The sequence below is a fragment of the Lutjanus erythropterus genome, chromosome 11 (genome assembly GCF_056507025.1).
Source record: "Lutjanus erythropterus isolate fLutEry1 chromosome 11, fLutEry1.hap2, whole genome shotgun sequence".
Taxonomy (NCBI): domain Eukaryota; kingdom Metazoa; phylum Chordata; class Actinopteri; order Lutjaniformes; family Lutjanidae; genus Lutjanus; species Lutjanus erythropterus.
The window spans coordinates 10,222,802-10,250,105 of NC_139327.1; the positions used below are offsets into that span (position 1 = coordinate 10,222,802).

At 40.2% G+C, this 27,304-nt stretch overlaps 1 protein-coding gene across 24 annotated transcripts in view; it reads right to left on the reverse strand.

The window, feature by feature from the left end:
• Positions 1-27,304, reverse strand: part of dlg2 (discs, large homolog 2 (Drosophila)) — a 279,866-nt gene that overhangs the window by 85,000 nt on the left and 167,562 nt on the right. The window contains exon 1 of one of the 24 annotated variants that reach the window (XM_084730743.1): positions 20,112-20,712. The exons of 22 other annotated variants lie outside the window; for them this stretch is intronic. In XM_084730743.1, the coding sequence (XP_084586869.1) occupies positions 20,112-20,420 (309 nt within the window). In that variant the 5' untranslated portion in view covers positions 20,421-20,712. Of the gene's footprint in view, positions 1-4,071; positions 4,434-20,111; positions 20,713-27,304 lie in introns of those variants that run through there. One more of the 24 variants, XM_084730742.1, reaches the window with a different exon arrangement.

The window sequence follows — 27,304 nt, forward strand, 5'->3', positions numbered from 1 at the left end:
ATTGGTCGATGCTAGCTTACTGCAGCTCTATCTGTGTCAGCATTAGGGGATGAATACTTGATCCAAGTCTGACGGGACCTGTCGGGATTGACAAATGATGTTTGGGTTTGGTCACTTCAGGTTCCAGTTCATTGCTGGGGTTTGTCATTTATGTGAAAACAAATGAACACGATGCATGTCCTGTTTCAGGCTGTAAATATTCATGTATCATGTAATAAACCATGATGGCTGGATGATGTCAATAGTTCAGTTAACAATTGTTACACCTGAGTTCAAGACAATATTTATCACGATATTAAAAAACTAAAAAAAATTTACTTTATTGAGAAATGAGGGGGCAACATTTCTGTTCATACACAATTATTTTTTCCTTTTAACTGAAAGTGCTTCTGCTGTCCTTCTTTAAAAAAAATAAAGTAAAAGTAGCAGCCACAACCTAAGCATGTGCAAAAAATGGCATGGTTGTCTTTGGCTATGAATTCTTGAATTATGTATAATTGCAAACAACAACAACAACAACAAGGCAAAATAAAAATAATAAAATAAAATATGTAATATCATGGTATATATTGTCACAGTCTGGTACAGCATTGAGATATTTCATTATTATGATATTGCAATATCTGATAGAATTGGATCCCTAATTACTGCTGATGATGTAGTATCATTATCGTTTCATTTTAAACTCTCAAATATCAATACTGCCCCATAAAAAACAGTATCTGTCAGGCTATTAATGCCAAATTCTTCTTTCATTTATTCAACATCGAATCCCAGCTTCCAATGGGGCAGAAGTTTTTACATCAACAAACTAAGTACAAACAGCTGCAGATGAAAAACTGCAAATGGAAAAGATTTCATGAAGCTTTCATAACAAGTTCAGTCGCTGTTGTCAATCTGCAAAAGAGCATAGCCAAACAGAAATGTATTCATCTGTATTAATCAGTTTCTGATTTCGTAAGTCTGTTCCTTTAATAAAATATTTCAAGAGGAGAGTGCAGCCAATGAGATCCCACTGAGCAGAATGTCTTCTCAGCTCTCGAGAATCTTTATTCTCTGTCTTCTCAACACATAATTCTGCTCTGGCAGTCAGATGCAGATTAGCATCTTGGTTCATTGCTCTGATTTTTCGATGAAATGAACTCATAGCAGACCCTGTCGACCCAGTCACCCTTGAAATCAATTTCATCAGTGCAATCAAAATTTCCTGATTTTCTTCCATATTTGGGAACTACTGGGTGTGTGCCTAATAAACAATAACAGCTAAGACGGTGAGTGCCAAGTATTGGCAAAGGCACAGATCCACCATGTGTCCTTGAGCTTTGATTTGTAGATGTTTTTGCTCTTTAGCAGCGCTCTTCCTCATGTTTGGCACACAGCACATGTACAGGGGGGGCTGCCAAGGCTGTTCACATTACAAGGTTCTGTGACTGATGGACCCATGATTCAGTCCCCCACCTCTTTTAAGGCTAACATATGTTGCTAATTGGAATTCCTAAGCGCATTTGAAATGGTTGTCTGTTTTGCTTCCTCTGGAAACACAACTTAGTTATACTGCAGTGCTTTATCATGTGCTGTTTTTATTCTTTTGTCCCTTGATTTCTCTTGAGTAAATGATGTGAAAGTTTAAGATAACAGGCACAGTGCCGAGTGTCTTTCAAAAAACGCAAACCTTAGTCTAGTCACACAAAAAATTAATCAATTTTGACTTATGATCTCAAGGAACTTTTCATACAAAGCAGGTGTACACGGTACTCTTCATATTATTTACAGAGACCCAACAATTTCCAACAAGAGCAAGCAGGTGACAGTGGTGAGAAAAAAAGAGTTTAGAATCTCTAAACACCCTAGAAACACTGATACATTCATTTAAGTCAACAACATAAACAGTGCTTGATAGTTGCCATGTGCAAAAATTCTCACTGCTAATCTCTGGACATGATATGACATAAAGCAACTATACAGAAGCCTGGGTCAGAAACTGACAAAGCAAAAATATGAGACCATGAATGAGGTTATTAAGTCGATAAAACAGGTCTATAACCTCTTAACGGGCCTGAACAGGAGAGTCTGCCATCTTCCGGATCCACCATTAAAAAAAACATACTGACTACATTTCTCCTCTGTGGCTGTGCTGAGGTTTGAAGCCTCAAACTAAAACTTTATGCACAGTATAATATGCGTGTGTTGGCTTTTCAACATTAAAAGCTGCGGGAATAAGTGTTCAGTTACAACTCTTTTCCAAGAACTTCTCGTCACTTCACAAATCTGATTTGTTTATTTGTTTGATGCATGACAGAATGTTCCTAACGTTGCTCTAAATTAAATTCAGAAAGCAATGAAACAACAAATTCATCAGTACCATAAAAAATGCTCAACTAATCAATTTCCTGGTCAGATGACATGTGCATTCAATTCTTTTGCACTCAGACCTTAAAAAAATGACTATTTGTATGATTTGGGTTGCAGCCAATCACTACCAGTGTGTCAATGCGCTTGGCCCACTACCCCCAACAGCTACAGCCTGAACAGTCTGTGGTGTATTTTCAGCTGACAGGTCAGTGTGTTGAGATCATATTAAAGAAGCAATATGCAGCCATTCCACGTTTAAAAATTAGTACAGCAGTCCAACTAGTGAGTCGGAGCCAGAGACTGTATTAAACAGGTTGAAATCCAATTTAATACACAATCTGGATCGAGGGAGTTGTTGCCCCCTGCCCCCTCCTTCTCAGACCGGGAAAGCTTGGCCTGACTGCAGGAGCTCTTCAGGAGCACAACATCGTAAATTGACAATAACAAGTGAGGATGAGTCCTCCAGCGTAAGACGATCAGCTATTCATAATTGTCAGTCGTCTGTCAATGTAAATTTAAACTTGTTATCTTGAAAATGAAACCTCACTGCTCTGAAAATGCACAGTCTGGACTTGAGTTAAATGGCTGCCTGTTTCACTGCCTGCCAAACTCCATTAACATTTTGCTCGATTTAACAGTTCTAAACATCTTTGTCCTCTACAAGATTGTTAATGGTTTCTTATGACTCGAAAAAAAGACATACTCATTCAGTGAGCATTCTGCATTAATTTAAACACTAATTAATGTGAAACAAGTAAACAAAAACAGTTAATCTTCTTAAATTTCAGTGTGAAGTGTGAGACCACTGCTGGAGCTGTTGAGTATTTCAACATAACATGTTTACTTGATCTGGGATGACATATCGTGGTCATTTTATGATGTATTACAGTAAATATATTACTTAAACTTAATTTGAATGTCTATATATATATAGGCTCAATATCTTAAACATGAAAATAAAAATGAAACCATTAATTTTAACAGTTTCATCAACACATCTACCTTATTTACAGAAAAGCAGACAATCACTATTCCATCTGCAGTTTGTTACAGTCTCCACTGAAAATGAATCTAATCAAGTTAGGATAAGACGGGTTTGAATCAAAGTTTTACAGGCTGACTCCTTTAAAGCTGCTCAGTATGGAAAAGAGGAACCTCCAACATACTGCAATGACAGAAGCCAACACTGACCAAGAGATGCATTCCTCCAACAAGAGCTGCAACAGTTAATCGATTATTAAACTAATCGTCAACTATTTTGATAATCAGTTAAATAGTCAGAGTAATTCTTTAAGAAAAAAAAAGTCAAAAGTCTGTGATTTCAGCTTCTTAAATGTTAATATCTTCTATTTTTTCTTACCCCCCTATGACAGTAAACTGGATATCTCTGGGTTGTGGACAAAACAAGACATTTGTGGACGTTGTCTTGGGTTTTGGGGAACACTGATCAACATTTTTGCACCATTTTCTGAGATTTAATAGACCAAACTACTAATCGATTAATCAAGAACATCAACAGATTAATCCACAATGAAAATAATCGCCCTACATCCAACATTTGTTTCCTTCATCAAAAAGTAAACCAACAAAACCTCCTTCATCATAACTGACCATTCTACATTAACACTCAAGAAGTGACAAACAGAGACTAAACAGCCCGACAGCTCCTCATGGACACTCACTATCTGCTGATGTCTTCTGATAATCACAGAGTTTTACCTGATAGGGCTCCTGCCAGCTCTGGACACAGCCACACTCAGAGGGCCACAGGTCACAGCTCCCCCCCTTGGCTCTCACTGCTGCCAATCGGCTGGGGCTCCTGGACACACTGTCCAAATGCCAGGCTGCCATACGGCCGCCCCTCCGGGGCAGGGTGGCACCACCAGGGACAGATCCGTAATGGTAACGCTGGCAAGGATGATGGTGCTGATGGTGGTGGTGATTGTTGGGGTGCTGATGGTGCCAGCTGAAGGAGCATGGCACCTCCCCACAGTCCCCCCTTCCATCCAGCTCCGCAAAGCAACTCTGCTGTTTGCTCAGGTAAGCAGTCATGCTGCTGCCGCCACGCACCGCTAACCTCTGCTCACTTCAACACTTCAACACTTCTTCTTCTTCTTTTTCTTTTTCTTCTTTCTGTTGTGTTCCTCTGCTGTGGGTTACTGGTTCAGTCATCAAACACAGGACACGCTGCTGCTGATGTATGAGCCGCTCGCTCTGGCAAAATGAATGATGAATGAAGCGACCGGCTGGCTGGCTGACTGGCTGCTGGAGCTGTACAGGCTACATAGGGCGCGCGTGTGTGTGTGTATGTGTGTGAATGTGTGTGTCAGAGCTTCTGGAGTGGGAGAACGATAAATGAGAGAGAGAGAGAGAGAGAAAGGGGAGGGAGGAGAGAGATAGAAACGGATAGAGTGAGATACTGGATGAGAGGGAAATAGAGTGAGAGGGAGGAGTGAGAGGGATGGTGGGGGGGAATGGGGAGATGAATAAGAGAGGATGATGGGAAGGAGAGAGGCAGATAGGAACAGCAGGAGATAGAGGGAGAGAGTTGTCTGTGCGTTGGCTGCCAGCCCTCTGTCAATAAATGACTCAACTGGCAGTGCTGCTTGACAGCATCCGCACCTCCAGGCACAAACAATTGATGGTCGGGCTGCTGGGTATTGGAGGCAATGGGAGCTTGAACTACAAATCCCTGGACTGCCTCTATGGCAGTGGCCAGATCTGAAGGGTCAACGGAAAGAAGCTTTTCTTTGAGAATTTAAGTGTTCTAGTTTTGGGCTTTGGAAACAAAGCTTCGGGTCACCGCTTCTGTACTTAATGATGCACAAATTAATTTCTGTCTATATCAAAACAATGGATCAAATCTATGTGTAATGTGAAAAGATCATGTTTAGGAACTGAGGTCACTATTTTTTGAAATTCTGAAAGCATCTGCTTGATATGTGACTTCAGGTGCTCAACAGTCTGGGGTCTCTGTTGTCATATTTTGTGCTTCATGATGCTCCACACATTTTCAGTGGGAGACAGGTCTGCACTGCAGGCAGGTCAGTCTAGTACCTGAGCTCTTCTACTAACAAGCCACACTGTTGTGACATGTGCAGAATGTGTCTTGTCATTGTCTTGCTGATATAAGCAGGGACGTCTCTGAAAAAGACGCCACCTGGATGGCAGCATATGTTGCTCCAAAACCTGTACATACCTTTCTGCATTAATGGGGCTTTCACAGATGTGACAGTTACCCACAATGCCATGGGCACTAACACACCCCCATACCATCACAGGTGCTGGCTTTTGAAGTTAGCACTCATAATAATCTGGATGGTCCTTTTCCTCTGATACAACACCCATGATTTCAGACAACAATCTGAAATGTGGACTCGTCAGACCACAGAACATTTTTCTACTTTGTCTCAGTCCATCTAAGATGAGTTCAGGCCCAGAGAAGTCTGCAGCATTTCTGGATGTTGTTGATAGAAGTCTTTCTCTATGCATGGTAGTACTCCTGAGCCCATTCAGTGTATCCATTATACTTTTTTGGCATTGGGGTTTTGGTATCAGATGATTATCACCAAGCTCTGCTGTTCCCTTCTAACCTGGGAACCAGGTGAATGAGCAATCTCACGTTTCATTTGCTGTGGCAGATATGTCTGGGCCCCTTCAGACAGTTCAGACAGTTTTCCACCCGTCCTGATGCTTGTTGGGCCAATCACAACTGTTAGCCTATTTCTCACCTCAACCTCATCAGCTCAACCCCCATTAGCCTCAGGCATCTGCTGGCAGTAAAAGTCTGCAGGAACAAACAACAGACATACTCAGGAAGTGGTGGAGACCAAAACAGAGCTAAAACTGACAGCCCACATTCACAGGCACCAGTAATGCTCTGGGGTAGTATACACGTGTTGTTCAAACTTTAAACAGTTGAGGGAAGTGGGTCCACCAGTACAATTTTACAAAAACGTAAATACACACATATCATGCAATTAGTTATACTCTTACTCACATCCAAATGTGAACTGACTGAAATAAGCTCCATCAAAAACATTAAGGAAATATGTTCAAGCATCAAAGCACTTGCACTTGCAGATTTGCATATTATAATAGAGTGAACTATTGTCCTTGTTGGAGTTCTGTGAGTGCCCTTCTAGTTCTTCATGCCACAGTGGATTCCCGCCCTTTCTTTCTAGATCTTCTGCTTCTCCAAGGAAGGGGTTAAAAGTGCAACCAATCCTCCAAGCCACTGATTCTCACATCGATCCAAACCTTCCGAACTCAATCTCACAGCTGAGGAGCACGGTGAAATGAAAGCATGTGTTGTTAGGCATTAAAGTTACTGGAAGCATGCTGATTCAATGTGATCAGAAACTGCATTTCTTGACTCCCACCTCCCCCACTCCCTCAGTCAGATGGAATCAGGGTCACGGGGCTTTTAGTTGCGAGCAAACGATGCTAAAACATCCGGCTGCTTCAGCATCAACATCAAGGGGAAACGAGCTGTATGCCTCACAGTGTCTCAAACACACAGATGTACACACTGTGTATATTCTGGATTCTCATGATGTCACCACGACCGTGTTACAATAAGAGGTTGGCTATAGAGAGATTTGTAGTTTTTCTTTCCCACACAGTGCTGCCATCACATGGTCTGCTGTGTGATGCTTTAGTGTGTGTGTATGTGTGTGGGCGTTATCATTACCCATTCCATCTACCACAGGCGACAGCCACAAAACAGTCAGTGATGGAGAATAATACCTCATCAGAGCTGACTGAGGCAGCGAGCAGCATGCCCTCGTAGGAGAGGGAGCATCAGTGGGCAGCCTGAGTGTGTGTGTGTGTGTGTGTGTGTGTGTGTGTGTGTGTGTGTGTGCTATGGGAGATGGAGAGTGCATGTGGGTAGCAGGGGGCATGGTTGGATGGATGACTGGTCAGTTAGAAAAAAATGCACAAATCAACAAACGCAGAGGTCTCAGGTCAGTTGCCATTTTAACATCCACCCTTCACTCTTCCATGTGTTTACACGTTTGCCCACACGTCTCATTTCATTTACGATGGGATGTTGCTGTGTTTTTGATCACAGCCCCATTTAAAGATGGAGGATGGTCAGCATTAAAGGCTGAGTTATAACCAGCTGTCAAGATACAATATGACCTTTAGATTTATATTTACAATATGATCAGACATTAAAGAAACCTACAGTAGCTGGGTTTCAGAGGTATTCTGCGATCCATGACCTTTATTGGCATTTATCAGGCGCACCATCATCCTGAAACAATATCCTAACCTGAAACCTCATCATCACGCTCCACCCCCCGTTGCCTATCTCCTTGAATTTGAGCGATTTGAGAAAATCATGAAATGCCAACGGAAGATGCAGATGGAAACCAAACCAACCAGAAATTTGTTTTTAAAAATTGGAGTCTCAGGCTCCAAATGAACTTTTTCTTACTCAAGGACTTCACAACCATTGCCCAATATCTTGTTTTTGCTCTGAAACTTCTGCACATAAAACCTTCTCTTTAAGGTATAATCTGCAGCTTTTATCAATAAATAAATAAAATCACAATGTATAGACTCATATAAACACAATTTCTTTCAATCATCACTTATAACCCACTAGAGGAGCGTGGTGGTTTGTATCTGCAGACACAATCTGCCGACTGCCTGTATTTCCTTCCTGATGATTTTACGAATAGCTTGGAAAAATCCTAGTAACTGTACCTTAAAGTCAAGTACAACAGGTTGTACACAATCCCATACATTTTAACAGTGCAATTATTATTACACTTTCATACACTGCACATGTAATTTAAGATAACACACCTACTGACAATAACTAAATGCAACTTCTCTGGCAGAGATATTAGGACAAAGCAACCTTGAATAAGTCTGCATGTTAACATTTTTACAATATGCATTTTTACTGACACAGAGCCAAATGTCACATACCTCACTCTGCTTACCAAGATAAAAAATACTAATGTCTATAAACAGATATCTGTGTATGAATGCAGAATGTGGAGGCATATGGAAAAATACAAAAACAGCACAAAGATGCAACAAGAAAGTATCCATTTAGACTCCTAGTATGTGGTATATTTATCTAAATAAGTTTCTCTGCTGTCCCAGAATTGTCCCAGACACAGTATCTATGTGTCTCAGGCAAGGCTGTCTAAAGTATAAATACTTAAATACTTTTCAATGACACATTGTTTAAAACAATACAATACTAGCATTTAATAGTATCAAACATACCAAGGCTATAAAAAAAAACCCCAAATAGATCGAAGTGCTCGATCAAGACCTTGTATCAGTTCAGTCTTGCCTGAAATTTGACAGTGTTCAGTGACTTTTCAGTAGCAGCACTGTGTGCAGGTTGCTAATTTTCGAAATATCGTACTTTGTGTGTCGAGGACTTTCTTTATCTTTTTCTTTTCATGCAGTATTGAAAAAAGGTGTCACATATCTTTTTTTATGCTAGAAGTTTAAAATCTTGTATCGTGACAACGCTAGTCCCAGGTGCTATTTTTATTGTCTGGGACAATGGGAGAACCTTAATATCAAGTGCTGCCAGCAGTGCCTACATGTACCATGATGCACTGCATGAGAGCTTCTGATGTCCTTGTCCATGATGCTGTGTATCACCACTGTAGATCATAACCATTATTTTGTGGGCCAAAACCTAGTGCCAGGAGAGAAAAATACTCATCTGAGACTTTACATTCAAACAGAAAGAGCCTGTAGTTTTTCCTTAACGCCAACAACATCACTGTGACATCACTGCATACGGGAAGATCAACGGGTTTTGCAACAGGAGAACTTGCTTGGACGGACTATTTGCCATCAACACTGAGACATCTATCTTTTCTTTGAATTTATAAACATTTCAACTTGACCAACAAAAAAAAGGTTCCCTGGTGAAATATGAAATACAGATACAAATGATCATATACTGCAAGGGAATATTTCCTCCACACTGGAGGCCAAAATTAAAAAGTTCATGATAACACATTTTATTATTAGAGGCTCAAGCTATTCTAAGGAAACACTAATATGAAATAATTAGTTGTTGGATGTTTGGATGCTGGAGGTTTGGTATTCAGTGCAGGCTTGTGTTTGCCCCTTCATGCTGTGCTGTGTTTCTATTTATAGTTTGTGGAATAAATTCATAAATATATTCATTGATTCATCTCTTACATTAACTTATTTGCTTCCATTAAAGTCCACAGTACAAGCACAAGCTAGTGTGGAGTCAGACGTGCTGTTAGTGACTCATGCAGAAATCTGTTAGCTTTTGTTACACTTCTAATCCTCCTCTCTGCACGGACTGATGCTATCAGCTCTGTTATATTGTGTTAGAAGGTAATTACACCCCAACAAAGTGAGTCCTATAATACTGCCGCTTTTTAATCCCTGCCTTTCCAAAAGCTAGATCCCACAAAGCTGACCCTATGATCAGTGATTTTTTTTATTAATATTCATCGCATCCCCCTCACAAAGACCTCCCTTGCTCTCACTGATTCAGTAGGTTTTGTTCAGTCAGATATTTCAAGTTGAAATGACTACTGCTTGCACTACTATGAGATAAACTCTGACACAGTAATTCAGAAGCTGGCCCTCGGTTTAAATGAGCTTTTCTTGAGTTTTTACTCTGCCTCTTAGGGAGCTCAGGCTACACCAGGCGCCATTCGATTTGAGCCTCTATACCCCTTGTGCAGTATGTGACAGTCTGATGCTTCTCCTTATCTATTTCACCATACAAGAACACTTGCCTCGACTTAAAGGGACAGAAAAATACGTTTGAAACCGACATCTCTTTCCACAAATCATGACCCAGTTAGTCAAGATAATCCACACACCTTGTTGTGAGCAGTTTGATGTGTGGAGTAACCAGGTCATGATTTCAGAAAAGAGACACAGCTATTTGAGTTTTTCCTCAAATATACATACAAATAAGTACCATATAGTCCCATTATATTAGAGAGAAGGTGGACATCCCTACGGCCGATATCTCCAACACTCTGCAGCTCAGAAATGTTTTTAATGGGTCATCAATTGACAGAGTGAAATAAATTAATGTATTCCCTTAAATAGGGCGCAGGGCATTTATTTACCACAACTCAGCTCATGCAGATGTTTATGTTTAATTCCCTGTGTTTGATAAATCATAGTGTTGTGGGAATCAGCTCTCAGCAATTTGAGCCCTAATGTCATTCAACATCGGAGACAAGAACTCTAAACATAGTCGTAAAATACAGCAAGTAATGTAAGAGTCACCGCTCTAATGGCTATAAACCAGCACAATAAAGACAATCAGGCAGCCAGCATAAACCACCATGTTCTGAACATCTTACAAGCACTACCACAGAGTAAAATTTGTATTCTGGAACATAAAGCAGCAAACCTGACAAACAACTCAATCTGGCACAAAGCATGATGGGAAATGTGGGTTGTTACTACAGAATTTTAGCAGGAAGTCTTGTTTTGATCCACTCATGTTTGCCCTGTTAGACTTACTGTTGTTACAGTTAATACAAACTCAACACTTCCTGTATATGTTTCAAATTAAAAGCCCTGCAGCATTTTAGTAGCCAGTACAAGTTCATTATGAGGTGGTGAGACAGTTAACATTACACTCTGTTTTCTATCAGTAGTTTATAAATGTAAATGTATGATGATGATGATGTATTTTTGCAAGTTTGGGTCCTGAGGAGGCACCAAATTTCTGTTTTGGGTTCTGAGCTGAAAAAGTTTGTGAACCTCTGACATGTAGTGACAGATGTTTCTGTTTTTCCAATACAAAAACAAAAGCAAACAGTAAAAAAAACACCAGGATTATTATATAAAGGCACATGCATATGTGTGTGTTGCTTGTAAGTGCAGGTAGCTTATTCTGACTGATATGTCCTTGAAATCCTTGAGTCCTGTGTGGAACAAAAACTAAACAGTTATTTTATGTTTTTGAGTAACTTAAAATGTCCTTATGGACATGACGTCCGTTGCGTCACTTCCGTCACATGTGTGACATCACTTCATGTCATGTCACATGCATAACATAGTTATTCTAATCCAAACCACAATCTTTTCCTAAACCATGTACTTTTTGTGCCTAAACCGAGTTTTGTGGTTATGCAAGTGATGTCACTTCTGTCATGTGACATATTGTATATAGTTATTTTAACCTGGACTATTTCCTAACCCTAACCCAGTATTTTTTATTGCCGGAGCTTATCCATGAAGTTTTTGTGCTTAGACTGTGTGACTGTGACTCTTTTACAACGTAAACTGGACGCATAATGCTATGTGAGTTATGTCACATGACCTATACAACAGAGTTAAGGTCTGGTAAGCCTGTCGCTCCTAGTAATCTCCACCAGTAACATATGTAATTTTGGGAATAACTGACAGTTGACCTATTCTGGTGTTTAGGTATGAGGATGTGTTGTAAATCACATCTAACTACATTTTAACAGTTATAATGTAGGTTATTGTTGACTGGCTGTTGACTGGATCATTTCTGTAAAAGACTACGTATATATATATATATATAAAAAAAAAAAAGTACTGCCTGCTTCAATTCCATAGCAGTGGACTGGAGCTGCTCAGGAGAGAAAACAAGCAAGAGGCCACAGAGGAGAAACACAAAGGTGAAACCATGTGAAAAATAACAGGTATCACACTGTTGCTCCTGTTGCTTGTGTTGTGGCACTGAACAGAGAGCTCTCTGAGACTGTTAACATGTATGTCATGCTGCACAGTCCAATCAACTCTGTGTGTGTGTGTGTGTGTGTGTGTGTGTGTGTGTGTGTGTGTGTGTGTGTGCATGCTGTCTCAAGCAAACATGTGTGTTTTGCGCCTGCATGTGTGTGTGTGTGTGTGTTTCATTGTCACTCCACTCAGATACCATTTGACCCTTGACACAAACTGGGGATGAGCCAATCAAAATCTGACAGGTCATTTAGTGTGTCGGTGCCACTTGATTGAACAGCTCTCAGCCACTCAGGCCTCTGTCGCCAAGGAACACAATCTTCTCCGTGCCGAGGAGGAGAACTCGAGGAAGGAAAGTTGAATTGCCTTAATGGGCCATTTTTCCCTCCTGCGCCGCCTGTTTTTCATTGGTGGAGTGAGATTACAGTCAGGGCACAAAGCATGATTAACCAGTTAGGGGCCCACGCTAATGGGAAAAAAAAAATTTACAGGCCGTTTTAATCAAAATGTGTAAGGATATGGATAAGGTTTAACTCAACAGTGCAAATTAACAGTGGTGCCAGAAACAACGGTTTTATGGAGACATGATGACTTTTCCACCTGACATTAAAACATATTCATCTATTATGATGACAGTTGGTAAAAAATGTATTCTTGTCATGAAACAGACCATAAAAATGAACATAATTTGAAGAAATTTAAAATATATGTTTTTTTTTTTTTGGATAAAATTTAGGGTGCATTACCTTAAAGCAACACTGTACCATAAAGTAAATAAAGGAATGAAAAGAGAGTTATTGTTTCAAATTTAAACAAAATGTATTATCATATTAATGAAAAATATTCAGTTGCCTCAGCAGTTTAAGATTAATGCCATTTGATATTGAAAAACATTAAAAAAAGAAGACTTTTCATAAGCTTCTTTGTCTGGATGTTACTTTCAGACAACACTGTACCACTGCGGAACAGCCTTCAGAAATGAACGTGTTAGAGAGTGAGCATATTTAAACAAATGTACCTCAAAACTCTGTCAAACCAAACTATCAGAACCTTCCTCAAAACAAGACAGTAAGTCACATTTCAGTGTTTGATCATTTGTGTTACATTTAAACGCTTCTTTTCAGTTTCCTGGTGTGTGTCTTTCTTTACGTACAGGGTGGTGCAACGGTTTATTGTGTTGCTGCCATCTTTGGCTCACTGCTTATGAGTTAAAGCGAAATAAAACAGTTACCAATGCTTTTCACACCTTGTCTTATATTGGCTGAACAGTATATCAACTTGATGGAACAGAACTGTGTGAGGACGGCTGCGAAAAAGTGACCTCCAGAGAGTCATGTGACAACTTAAAAAAATGCTGTTAGTTTCTTTAGGGTCCTGCCTCTTTTTTAAAGTATTGCCCCATAACTGAGGGTGTACTGTGTGAGTGTAAAGGGTATGTTACCTAGAGACAGCAATGTAACATAGAGGGATATAAGAAGAAGTGTAAAATCCACATGGAAACAGATTGAAAGACACAGTCATCCAGTAATCAAAACGATCTCTCTGGTCTGGCAGGTCTATTTGGACACATTAACAACTAAATGTAAAAGCAATGATATTTGTTAATTCTAACTTGAAGGAAATCTTGAATCTGACACAGAAACAACTTGGTTTTAGCTGCCTGTGAACTGAAGTTAGATTGAAACTTTGTCTAAGGAAACAAATCATTTCATATATGCACTGAATCTTATGTAATACATCCATCTTACCACATGGGGGCACTTAGAGTTCAGCTTCAAACTGTGCGCCTGACTAACTAGCAGCACTTAAGGAGCATCCTTGAGAAATCCGCAACTCTTTAGACAAACAAGTCACATAGTAATCTGTTTCCATGTAGGGGAGGACAGGTAGATTTAGACATGCAGCAGCCTTTTCTTACTGACCTGAATGCAGACTTATAACACTTGTCAGTGTAGTTTTTTGTGATCCACCCAGTCACTGCCTGATAACTGGTGTGCAAGTTTAACACAGACTCGAACAAATCAAATTGTAATTCTGAAAACATTCTGAACTAAATATTTGATCAAAGTCAGATGTGACTCAGGGATGGACGGACCATCTGTGGGCCGGTTGGCCTGTCTGTCACAGCGGCAACACTCATACAAAAATGTGGTTTAATCCTGCATCAGACTCCATGCAGGTGTGTGTTTGTGTGTGTGTTTGTGTGTGTGTGTGTGTGTGTGTGTGTGTGTGTGTGTGTGGCTGACTTATGAACTGATTTCACTCCCCATCCATCTCGACTTTGGCAGATTGTGCCTTTGTTTGGCGAGCTGACAATGACAGACTGACTGTTCTGGGCATTAACTGTGAGTGAGTCAACATAACAAACTGACATTATGCTGCATTGAGCAATATATACACTCAGTGCTGATGGTTACATGGGTGGGCATTCACGCACCCATCTGCACTGGTCAAACTACATAATATACAATGTTTGTATGTGTGACAATTACCACGGTACGTATAGAAATGTGGTGCAAGCATTATACATACGCATTCGAACTTTGTTCACATGCATGTAACTTTGAGCCTAGTAATGTTGTGTGACACTTTTGATTCACTTAAGTTTGTCATGGCCGCTGAATAAAGGCATTTAAAACTACAATAAATACATATAACTATATTTATCTATTTTATCGATACTGCTTATCAATACTTGTCAGATATCTTGATATTGTCTTTTATTGCGGTTTTTATTTGCTTTTTTGATACTGGACCATGGGAAAAAGCTGAATTAAACACTCGTAAAGACTGTACATCATGAGTCATATCTATGAAAATACTGCACATCACATGTCAGTCAATCTTTGAGTTTTATTTCAGCAGCAGCACTGCTATGCTGCATATAAAAGTAGTAAATCATATATTTTTTTGAAGTAAACAACTTGAACAGCTGTTTCTGCTCATCAAATTAGTGCCATTAGAAAGCAATAAATAAAACAAGATGTTAGCCCAAACTGAAAACTGCACACAGCACAAAGAGCTTTTAATTAGCACTCCTTCACACGTGAAATCTTGATACAAACTGTGGTAACCGTGAGAGAATAGTTGACCTGGTTCACCTAAAAGGAGAACTTGTTGCTAACTTCAGAACTAACCCCTTTGGTTCTTGAGGAGTTGTAGCGTTTATTCGCAGACTAACAGCCTAAACTGTACACACATTGCACTGCTGTGTTCACAGCTATGATGTCACACTTTCTGTCTCTCTCAAATGCACACTCACTAATGAGAGTGTTAGAGCAAATTAATGCTATGTAAAGACTAACAGCAGCAATGTTTGTCCAGGAGCTAAAAAAAAAAAAGAAAAAGAAAAAAAAAATCAGTAATGACCAATCAGAAAGGGGTACCGGTATCGGAGTCGTTACCAGGAATACCCATCCTTGCATGTTACGTTGCGTTCATATTTTAATCGGGGGTTCTGATAGAAAAGTTTCACAGGCTTTAAATGTTTATAAAACACATGATTTTTCTTATACTGGCCATTTTTGCAACTCCTTTATTCAACACTCTGCTTCAGCTCTTGCCCACCTTCCCCTCGCGTAACTTGTGATCCCAGCATTTCTAATTTATACCACTTCCACATTCAGCAGAACTTTCAAAAATTTTAGAGTCATTTTAGACTTCTGTCAGCCCTGTATTCAATTACCAGAATATCTATCTTCCACAATAGCACCTAGCCTGAAGCAATCCACATCTTAAATGCTTCATTGGTTTTATAAGCAAGCATTTGAACTTGTCACTTTAAGGCCACGGGCCACATGATTGCATTAATTGTATTTATTGTGTAACAGTATGTTTTTGTGTACATTTCCTTTATACACTGTGTGGCTATATATTGTTGAGTAATATATTTACTGTTGTTGTGTTTTATGCTGCTATTGGGCACACCGAAAAACAAATTCTAAATAAACTATAACGTTGTTATGGCAATAAATGATTGAATCTTGAATATTTGACACGTTTAATGAATGAGGCACATGTTGGCTTTGCAAAACTGCGAGATGTCATTTAAAGTCATGCTGCGTCATCTGATACACAAATCTATTAAAGTATGCACACACACACACACACACACACACACACACACACACAGAGAGAGAGAGAGAGAGAGAGAGAGAGAGAGAGAGAGAGGAACTGACACCGCAGTGTCTCACAAATCAAAATTTGGAACAGGGGATCCCAAAGGCAAGAACTGAGAACCTTTGATCTAGCTGTTCAAACTGCCACAAAACTGTCATGTTCTGACATTTAACCCTTTAACTCCTGTTTAACTGATAGAACAGTGATGAAAAAGACAGTCACCAGTGCAGCACAGGAGACGGAGACACAGTCACTTCTGGAAGGTTCTGCATTGACGTTCTAGCTTTTTCCATTTTTCTTGTTTGTCATCACTCGTTCGCTCTTGCAGTTTTGCACTTGTATGCTGACTTATAATTGAGTCTAAAATCATTCAGCTCTCTGCGCCTACAGTTAACTAATACAAAAAACCTCTCTTGAATTAGAATTAGCAGCAGTAAAGTCAATCACACACACTGTGATAACTTTGCTTGATGGCCTAATAAACACTGCTGCTTCACAGTCCACCACAATATATTTAGTATCTAATATTTAATAAAAAATATTGACATAGAGCAATGCAGCTGAATCCCAATAAAAGCCTAAAATGTCTCTGGTAAGAAAACCACACAAACTAAACAATGAAGACAAGGGACAACCTGTTTTTACATCAACATCGACCACTGCGCAGCAAAGCTACTGCCAAAGATATAAATGGAGGGAAACTGGTTTGCTCCTTAAAGACAAACCAACTTATATCAACTGTCCACTCACTGTCAGAACGCTGTTGTAGTAACAGAGGAAACGGCGGTAACCAGCAGTTTTATCACCACTAATCTGACAATGATGCAGAGCGGTGTGAGAGTATTTGGACAGTGACACATTATTCTGGCTTCGTACTCCAGAACACTGGATATGAAAATAAACAGTGACTTGAGGACTGGCAGGTTAAACTTTAGCTTTTGTCAAGGTGTTAACTTCTGTTGCAACAGTGTGCAGCAGGACATTACCTGTATTGTGTTTTAGTTCTCTACGTTCTTTCATTAAGTAAAGCACCGGGTATCATGAAAAGCACTCTTTAAATAAAAGATATTAATATAATTATTAACCTTTTAATAATGGATATTGTAGTGTTTTTTTTTTTAATTAATCTGCCTTGTCAGTGTAACTAATCATTTAGTATGAACCTTTCCATGGGCAGATATACTTCTGTCATATTTGAGACATATAATATTAATACTAAATTGGCTTGAATGTAAAGCTCACTTTAAAAAAAATAAAAGGCATCAAACCTGATAGTGGGCAAGACTGGGTTTAAGGGTTCAGACTGATGTGTTAAAAGTTTTCCATATTCTAAGTATCATATTCATTTATTTATTCTAAAGAATTACTCTTCCACAAAATACATGTCAAACTATTACAACAAATAATTTACATTGCAAAACGTTACATTAAAGGGTGGGTCCATTATTGTTTATTTTTTGGAAGGTTTCAAATCAGTCTGTAGCTGTATTGTCTACCAAACTATCAAATTTTAGTAAGTTTAGCATCAAAATGTGTTTTATCCCAGCCACTTCTAAAGATGTTTTCTGCACGATGACGTTGCTACTCAGAGGCTGAAGGAGGGGAAGGCATCAGCGCTCTAACTCTTGTTTTTGCTAACAGCTGAGTGGGCAATTTCATTTGAATAACCCAGAAAAGAACGCAGTTAGAGTCGCCATTTAACAAGAATATCACACTGATCAGTACCAGTTTTCAGAGCCCTGCCATGAACAACAATCACCAGGAAAACTTCCACACGGAGGGAAAAAAAAGGACTAAATGTCCCATCAACAGTTAGAAGCTTTGTTCCCTCCTCAATATCCAACCACATCAAAGTAGTTTCAAACACCAGAGCATCCAGGGGACTGGTTTCCCCATCATTACAGCCCATCATTCCACCAGCTGAAACACCTCCATCTATAATAGACTGTACTCTAGCATGTACTGCACACTGGGGAACACTACACAGTCAATTATGAAGTGAAAAAATAGATTCATGTGAAACATAGGTCCTTATTCTCCCTCTGCACTACTCTATGCAACCAGAGAAGCCCTGGTTTAAACCCCAACCACCAGTGGAAACTGGAAGATACGGGAAGCATTAAACCATAAAGTTTTTTTTTATCATGCCATTAATGACACAACCCACAGAACAGTGGAAATAAACTCAGTGAAACCTGAAAAAAATCTGTTTGTCGATGTGACAGATCACCAGAAAACTACCCCATTTACTGATACAAGTAAAGTCTAATAGGAAAAATATTCTATCTAATGAATTCCATAAATTTAAGGAACGTCTTGGAAAGCTACATTTCTAATTACACTGCATATAAAAACAGGAACAGGCTGTGAAGTCAGAGGAGCGTTGGACGGTTTCATTATTGTTGCATATGTAGCTGGTCTCTCAGGGTGTTTAAACCTAACAGTGAAGGATCTGGTGGCAGAGTCATTAAGGAGCTATCTTTGTTTAGTCAAGATTAAAATAGCTGTGCCCTAAGAGCCTGCTGCCTTTTGCTCTTTTCATGTGACTTGATGTTGTACTTCTTCTGCGTCTGCATCTTGTTTGTCTTGATGCTGCTTTCTTGGCCAGGTTGCCCTTGAAGAGGAGTCTTAATCTCAGTGGGATTCAAAAGTCTGTGTAAAGGGAAAAAAATGGTTTTTCTTCCAAACACCTTACACATGTAAAGAAATAGTTCCTGAAAACATGTGAAAAGAGTGACTGCAGTGAATTGAGTTAGACTGTTAAATTGTTGTTCATGATTTCTGTGTTCAGAATTTTTTGGGCGGACCTGAAACACGGCTCGGTGACGTGCAGGATCCAAGGTCCCCCAACACTATACACCCCGCCCCTCACCCTCCCTGACGGTCAGTTACGGATGCATCTTCACCGACTCTCTCAGTCCAAATCAACCCAGCAGTTCACTTCAGCTCACTTCAGTTCCCAACAACCCAAAAATACCATCTTGTCATCATCCTTTGGCTCTGGTGGCTCAAACGTGTCAGGACATGTCCAACAAAGACTTTAAATAGAGATTCAATAAATTAAACCTGTGTGCTAGTATCCAGGGCTCAATGATAAGGATTGCATGGGGAAAGTGAAATTTCATGTTGAACTAGTAAATCTAGCAACTCACATGTCCGATCAGGCAAGTAGTAAAATAAAACACCTTGTTTTTTCCAGACCTGATGATGGAAGCGGCTGTTCAGAGTTGCACATTTGCAGTACTGATCAGGCACTTGTGAAACAATGACAGTGGCTCAATACAATGTTTACTGAAGGGCAAGCAAGCATTTCAGTTATCCTGGAAACAGGAGTTCAGCTGGGTGGCATTAGAGAATTTGGACAAAGCTCCAACTATGTTTTGTGCAGTTTGTTGCAGTTTTGAGAGCAAGTTTTTTCACCACGGTTCAATCAAGTTTCTGAAAAACGTTGCTGGAGTGCTACAACATGAGTAGACAGTATCTCACTTGCATGGCAGCTAAGAGGGCTGCCAATGATCCCTCGTCTGGGGCCTTGCTGGCGCTTGTATGAAACTTGAACGCTGAGGCAAGTAATAGCAAAACTGATTATCACAGTGTATCATATTTTCACTTTGTATACCAGTGCATTTGCTCTTCAACACAAGAATGGGACCTGACCTGGGTAAGCAGTATCATACTGCTACGTGAAGGAATTATTTAACAACCCGCAAATAATAAAATATTTTTTAGAGGGGAGAGTAAAAAGTGACTTTGGGCTGGCAGATTTATGACCCACTTGCCGGACCGGCAAGTGAAAAATTAATACACTGGTATGGCCAATGTGTCACATCAATTAGGTAAAGGGCTCGAGAGAAAGATGCAAAAAAAACCTGCACATTCTAAAAGTAAATGGGGATGTAATCAGCATCAAAGCCTCTGGCAGGCACAAGCTTTCTAACCTGTGATTCGTCCTCAGTGCCACCGTGTCTCTTCTTCAGCTTCTCTGACAGGGTCTGTTTCCACTTGCAGATAGTAACTAATGAAGGCCATTTCACTGGGCTCAAGTTGAGATTGAGCCCCATACTGAGGCTCCCCAGGTCAGGGGCCCAGCCCCGCAGGACGTCCATGGACAGTCTCTTCTTGAGGGTCCCCAGGCCCTCGATACGTGGCGGAGACAGGAGGTTGGGGACACTTCCGCCATGGAGAGTGTAGCCCACGGATGAGGTGTCGATGACGCTGCCCCACCGTCGTTTGGCCATGAAGCTCATCTTGACGCTGGTTTTGTACTTGACAGAGGTCGCCAAGCAGAGAGACGGCTTCTACAAACAACCAGGCATCCTCTTTCAGTTAAGACATCCCAGTGACGAAAACAAGTTCAGTTATTTCCCACAACATCTTTCGAGGTAAAATAATCCATGGATCAGCTACACCTCCAGATACCAGCTTATCCTGTTTTCAAAACCAACTTCTCATCCATGAGCCGGAGTTTGTGTGGATTAGAGGCTCCACACTGGACACATCTGCCCTCTCCACAGCTGTGCTTTGGTGCCACACAGTAGTGCATTCTTTACATGGGAGGACTTTAGAACAATGGATGTAGTGGAGCTGTCGACAGATGGGTGATATCGCTCTAGGGGGGTGTAAGCAAAGGGGAAACACTTGCGACACATACTCAATATATCTGATTGGGTGAGAGCTGCAGTGGCTGGGCCACAGACGTGGATCCGATTGGATTAGGCAGGGAAGAGTGCTGGGTGCTGGAGCCCACTGATATAAATCACATGGAGGCATAATTAATGCCTGGGGGAAGTTAGCTCTGTCAGGAAGCCAAAACTAGATTAGAGACAGATCAATGGAGCACGTCAGGAAAGAGGTGGAGCAACAGCGGCCCATGCCAAACAAACATACACCCATCCAAACAAACACACCATAATGAGCGAAAAAGCAAATGGAAACAACAACACAGTCGCTGCTGTGGGAGGTAAATCAAACACAATGCTGAACACTGGCTTGAGGCTAATTGAAAATTCTCAGAATAGAGTCGCTTTAACCTTTTGTCTCACTCTTTTGTGATTGGAGCAATCAGTGAGAAGAGGTTTCAGCCAGAAAAGAGAGTGATGAGCAGCTTCATCCACCTGTCTGTCTCCTCCTATTCTTCCTTCCCTCACTTAGCGTTCTGTCTCTTTCATTTGTTCATTTGTCAATGACCTCTTCCCTCGCTCGCAGCCCACCACCATCTCCCTCCCACACACCAGCCTCTCGTGTGTCTTCCTCATTTTCTCCTCGCCTGTCTTCCGGTGGATCAGGCTGCAGGAGGGTGTGCGGATGTTGGAACAACTCAGGCCTCAGGCCGGGGCTGCCTGGAAGCAGCGGCGCTCTCTGCTTCAGTGCTGGATGACTGCAGGATTAGACGTGCCTGGTGTGACACTGATAACAACTCACAGGTACACATAAAACAAGGTGGAGGGTGTAAGCAGAACGTGCAAACTGCTCTCTGCTCGCAGCAGATGTGTTGAGACAGACTTGAAAACTATAAGAAAGAGTCAAACAGAAAGTGCCCTCACACACCGCCATGTTTCTTTGTCACTCGGTTCTCCAGATGCTTGACACCGGCCCTCTCAAAAAGCCACTTGGCCATCATGCTAGTGGAGTGCACATCCATTATCAAGAGGAGCCGGTTCCCACGCAGCAAATGGCTGCTTTGCCACCAGCACATCGTGAGAGGAACAACCAACCACAGGGGAGGTAAAGAGAGGCAGAGAGATAGAGAGGGAGAGAGAGAGAGAGAGAGTGTGAGAGTGGGAATAGACTGAGTTAATCCATGAGAACAGAAGAGGCAGAACAGGAGGGAAAGAAAACTGGAAAAAGTGTCTCTAAAATGTCAAAACCCAATAAACAGATCCCAAAGGTTCAATCTTTATATGAAACAGAGAAAACTAAACAGCAACAAGCAAAGCTTTGATATTTTTTACAGAGTAATAAGTTACAAGTAACATACACGAGTACTTTACATATTCCTTTTTTCAACTGTACTTATACTTTTTACTCAAGCATACTTTTGAGCCAGAAATCTACTTTATACTTTGCTACATTTGTCATTTATACCCATAACAATAAGCCCCTGTCACCTGTCTTTTGATGACTCTGCCATAACGACTGAGCAAAACCAGGAACAAGAGGCAGCTTGCAGCGCCAATCCCTGAACAAGTCTGGCCACAGTTTCTATACCAAAATCTACAAAAACACAACAGTTAGATGATGAAATGTTTGGTTAGCCTTCAAAATGACAGTGAGATCTCTGCTTTTAAAAACTCCTCTTTTAAGTTAATTAAATATATCAAGTTTTGATAATTTCACTTAATCTTTGACTCCTCCATAAATGCCTACATAATTAGGTTCCTCTGGTGCTCAGTGACCTTGTGGTTCCACTTAGAGCTTCAGGCTCAGTAACAAGTGGAGCATCCGATGGAAATTGTAAGGTGCCCCTATGTAAATCCTGATCTGAACAAACAGCTTTTTTTGCCCGGGGAATAAACGTGTAATTCTTTACTTACAGAACTCAAATTGGATCCTGATTTTGATCACTTTAAACTCAAACTGAAACAGTTTTCGCAGAGGGATCAGTCATATAATCTGGTGCTGTACCCTATTATAGTTTGTGTCCTGTATTGTTCTCTGTGTTTTCTTGTTGTTTGTGTTTTGGATTGTCTCTTCTGTATTTGCTGCTGAGCCTTTTGTATCTTAAAGGTCCAGCACAGAACAGGCATCACAGATTATCTTAGGCTATAGATGTTGTGGTGTGTGGCATTATTTCATGCCACATACTGGTTCCTATACAGATAAACATTAAGATTAAGATGTAGACAGCTAGCTAACATTAGTTATGTTAATTTTGTAATGTAAACTTTGATGCTGCTGACATTACCTTATCTTACAGTTGGTGGTCTGTTGAGTTTTTAAAGTGGTGTGCTTTAGACATCAGTCCTGCCCCTTTTTGCTGTGTGCTCCAATAACATTTGAGGATGCTTGGTACCTCCGTCAAGTTCCTTGTTAGTAAGTACAGGAAACGAGAAAGTTGACTGAGGCACTAAGTTTGCTCAACTCTTTTTGGAGCACAGAGCAAAAATGGATGGGACTTAGGAAGGGTCAATTGTAGTACACAATAAAAATATTAAAATGTAAAGTTTGTATTTTGTACTTCATTAACTAGGTACTTTTTTTTACTTTTACTCAAGTAGGTTTATCAAGAGGTGATTACCATTTTTCATGTAAGTAATTGTACTTTTACTTGAGTATAGATTTTCAGTACTCTACCCACCACTGTTTATAGATAAAAAATTCAATTTCAGATTGATTCAGATTGAAATGGTAACAACCACTGTTCACAGTTTCTAACAAAGATTAGAAAGGAGCAGGCTGCTTCATGATTGCAACTGGCTGAGTGTGTTTGGAGAAGCTCTGTGGAAGCTCAGGTGATGCCGATGGTGAGTGCTATCCAAACATGACCCACACCATTCACAGCGTGACGGCGCCGCTTCAAATCAAACTCCCACGGACACAACAGTTAAACCCAGAATACAAGCATTCCAATTCATGTTGAGAGATGAGATTTTGCCACACTGTACAGGCAACGTCAGCAGTTTGTTTACACAAAGAGCCTTTCTCAGCAGATTACCGACTCCGCCTGCTCAAAGACGAAGCATACTGTAAGAGCGTTTGGGTACAGCAGCTCCCCACTCTGCTAATCATGCAGCGTGTGTTGTCTTCAGGTGCTCATCATAAATTAAGACTTGTGATTTTTGCAAGTCTCACTTTTGGCTTGTGGGACCTTCAAGGACTTTCTGCTGTAAAAAATGTATTCTGAGGTAATTAATTCGTAAAATGTTGCCAGTGTTCTGTCTCTGCAGCTCCAGTATTATACCAGCCCCCTCCCCTGTCATATTTATGTACTACTTTGTTGGCTTATTTATGTGGGCTCAATTTGTAATTACGATATCTCTGACAGCAGACAGCCACTCAACAGCTGTGGGGCTTGCTGTGATCTGGGCTAAGTCCTTTGAAATAAAGCAGAGTTTGCTGTGGACAGCTGTAGAGACAGATTAATTTGGGGTGTTTGGAGAGCGAGCTACCATTTGAAGTGGAGAGCCAGGTAGCCCTCAGTGGCTCTCAATCGCCCTGTGACAAAACGACGAAGAAGGGACAGACTGTGGCTCTCTCACAGTATAAACAGATACAATGATATATACAGCACTCAAGGGACTGCTGTGTCACACAAATAATTAGCAACTGACAACTGTTTGTTTCACTATAAAGGTTTTTAAGAGGATTTTAGGGGCTTTTTGCCTTTATTGGACAGCTGATAATGGACATGGGAAACACGGGTAGAGCTGGCACGCAACAAAGCCTCACTATTAAGAGAAGTAAAGCATCTATTGACTCTGAAATACAGCTTAATATTTGTCTGAAGGAGATAGTGAGGTTACTATCGGCATTAAAAAAATGAGGAGGATTTTAGATGTGAGTCATACTAAAGTTTAACAAGCAGAGGTCACTCAGCAGAGCGCAGATCTCCACCAGGCAACAGATGGTAGAACACCTGATGTCATCACAACCGCCAGATGCAAACAGTGGATGTTTGCAAAGGTTTGGATACAGTTTTTTGTGTAGTGTACTGTAAGTTGTATTATTGAGTGTTTTTATATAGTCTCACTTTTTTAAGATGCATAGAATAGTGTAATGGTATTCAAACTGAACATCATGTTTTCACCAAACTGTATAAACTTAAAAAAGAAACAATAAATGGACAGTAAGTCCAAACTTCATTTAAAATTGTTATTAAAAAGAAGCAAATGGGCTGCTTTCCAACAATATAACATCGTTGTTGGGCACAAACCTTGTATCTCCATACTTTGTCTTTTCAATTTTTTTCATAAATCAATGCTATTGGTCACCCTTTATGTCTGTCTGTGGGTTTTACAAATATTTAACCTTTGAAAATTATTAAAAAAGAGCTACTAACTTTGACCAAGCAGCTTTTGATTAGTTTAAAAACTTTATGAAAAGGCAGAGGGTGAAGGTTGGAGGGGGGCAACCTTGAAAAGTAACAGTTTTGGAGGTTTCGATAATTAATATAAAAATCTACATCTTTTGGGAGAAAGTCACAAAAGCTGAAATTCTGAATCATTTACATTTGATGTGGTCTATTCAGTCAGAGCATGCATTACCTAGTGTAAGTTGGGACAATGCAGAAGGTTCATGTTTTGGCATGGAGCTGATTACATCACCTCCAGTAACTGAATTTAATTTCAACAAGTAACCACTATCACATTCAAGTTTCAAAAGATGGTATCTGTACAATCAAATAGCTATTATGGGGACTAACATCTTCACACATGAATACAACTGAGTTCATTGAATTCACATAAAGAGGCACAATTTATTTCCAACTGTTGGAGGAACCCTAATATGTGGGACTATTCAAATACACCATTTAGAATAGGCCGAAAATGATCCATTTACTGCATATAAAAAACTGTATGGTTTTTGACCAAAATTGCATGCAATTCAGTAAAGTGGTCATGTCTATAAAGGGGAGACTCTGAGGTAACAATAGAACAACAGAATAGAAAAAAGGTCATGCCAGTTTTTCTTTCACAAAAATTTAGATTAACGGGGTGCCCCTGTGGCTCAGTTGGTGGGGCGTGCGCCCCATGTGCTGGGGCTGTTAAGCTCCGGTTTGACTCCCACCTGCGGCCCCTTAGCTGCAATAAAGGCAAAAGCCCCAAAAACGATCTTAAATTTAAAAAAAAAAGAGAGAGAGAAAAACTCTTAACTCTGGGGTGCTATTTAACCCTCTTCCTGACAAGCTGGCATGACACAGTACTAATGGAGGTCTTAAATCATTTAGTTTCACAGGATACAAGTATCTTCACTCTACCTTTAAAGTCTGCCTCATCCTCTGAAAGACGGACAGATATTTCTGATCTGTCTTCCATCAACTAAATATATATGACTGTGGAAATCAGTGTGTGTGTATGTATGTGTGCAATGCATATGGATGAGCAAAAGAGAGAAAGGAAAAAAGTGTGTGCTCAAAGCAGGCATGTGCTGGCAATCAGAGCAAAAGGATTAAAGTTTAGCAGAAAAGTTGTCTAGTAGCAGTAAATGTACAGTTTTCCCATGAAAACACTGCAGAAAAAGTTCAAAAAGTCCCTGTGTCTTTCTTACCAGCCCCTGGGTGAAGTGAAGAGATGGTTTGTGGGACATACTCTGCTTTGCCTCTAGGTTACAAAAAGTGGATGAAATACGTTTTCAGGGCCTTTTTAAAGGCCACCAGCCTTATGTTTACGTGCATATTGTCAAAAAAATAGACCCAGTCTATATAAACGCTTAAGCTCACATGTCCGTCTATCAGACGCAGCTGGGACGTAAGACACACGGAGCTGCTGGAGACAGCTGCACCTATAGAAATTAACATGTGTCTGTAACTTGAGCTGAGTGTAATAGAGCAACATGCAGTTGATACATAAGCACTTTAGCACTTAGCACTTTTTTGCATTTTAATTTGTTTCTGTCATTGTGCTGTCAATGTCAAATGCATAGTCAGGTGTCTCCTTTATGTTTCTAGGATGTTTTGTGTTAAGCAGCTGTCTAGCTTTGTGTCAATGTTTATGTTTCTGCAATATTTTTATCTTATTTGATATGAAGCAACGGTCTGCAGCACTGCGCCAAAGACAAATTTCCCTTTGTGGACAACAAAGTTTACTCTAACTCTTAATTGAGACATGCAACTGAAACTGTGTCTGACTTGAGGTCACACACACACATGAGCCACACAACCCACACAATCCCCTAACTTTCATAAGATTTACATTATTGCATAAAAAAAATGAATGTTTCCAAACTGCTGTCTTTTTAAGAAATGTTGAAGAAATGCAGGTAGTCTTTGTTTTTACTTCTAGTTAATTACGCCAGACCCGTCATCATCCTCGGGCCGATTAAGAAGAGAGTCAGAATTTATTTTGAATTGTTCATCGACAACAATGAAACATAAAAATGTGAAATTACAATCACATGAGACCAATATAGTCACTGTAGCCAACATGAGATCATTAAACAATAAGAAATGGTTGTGATGGTCATAACAGCTCAT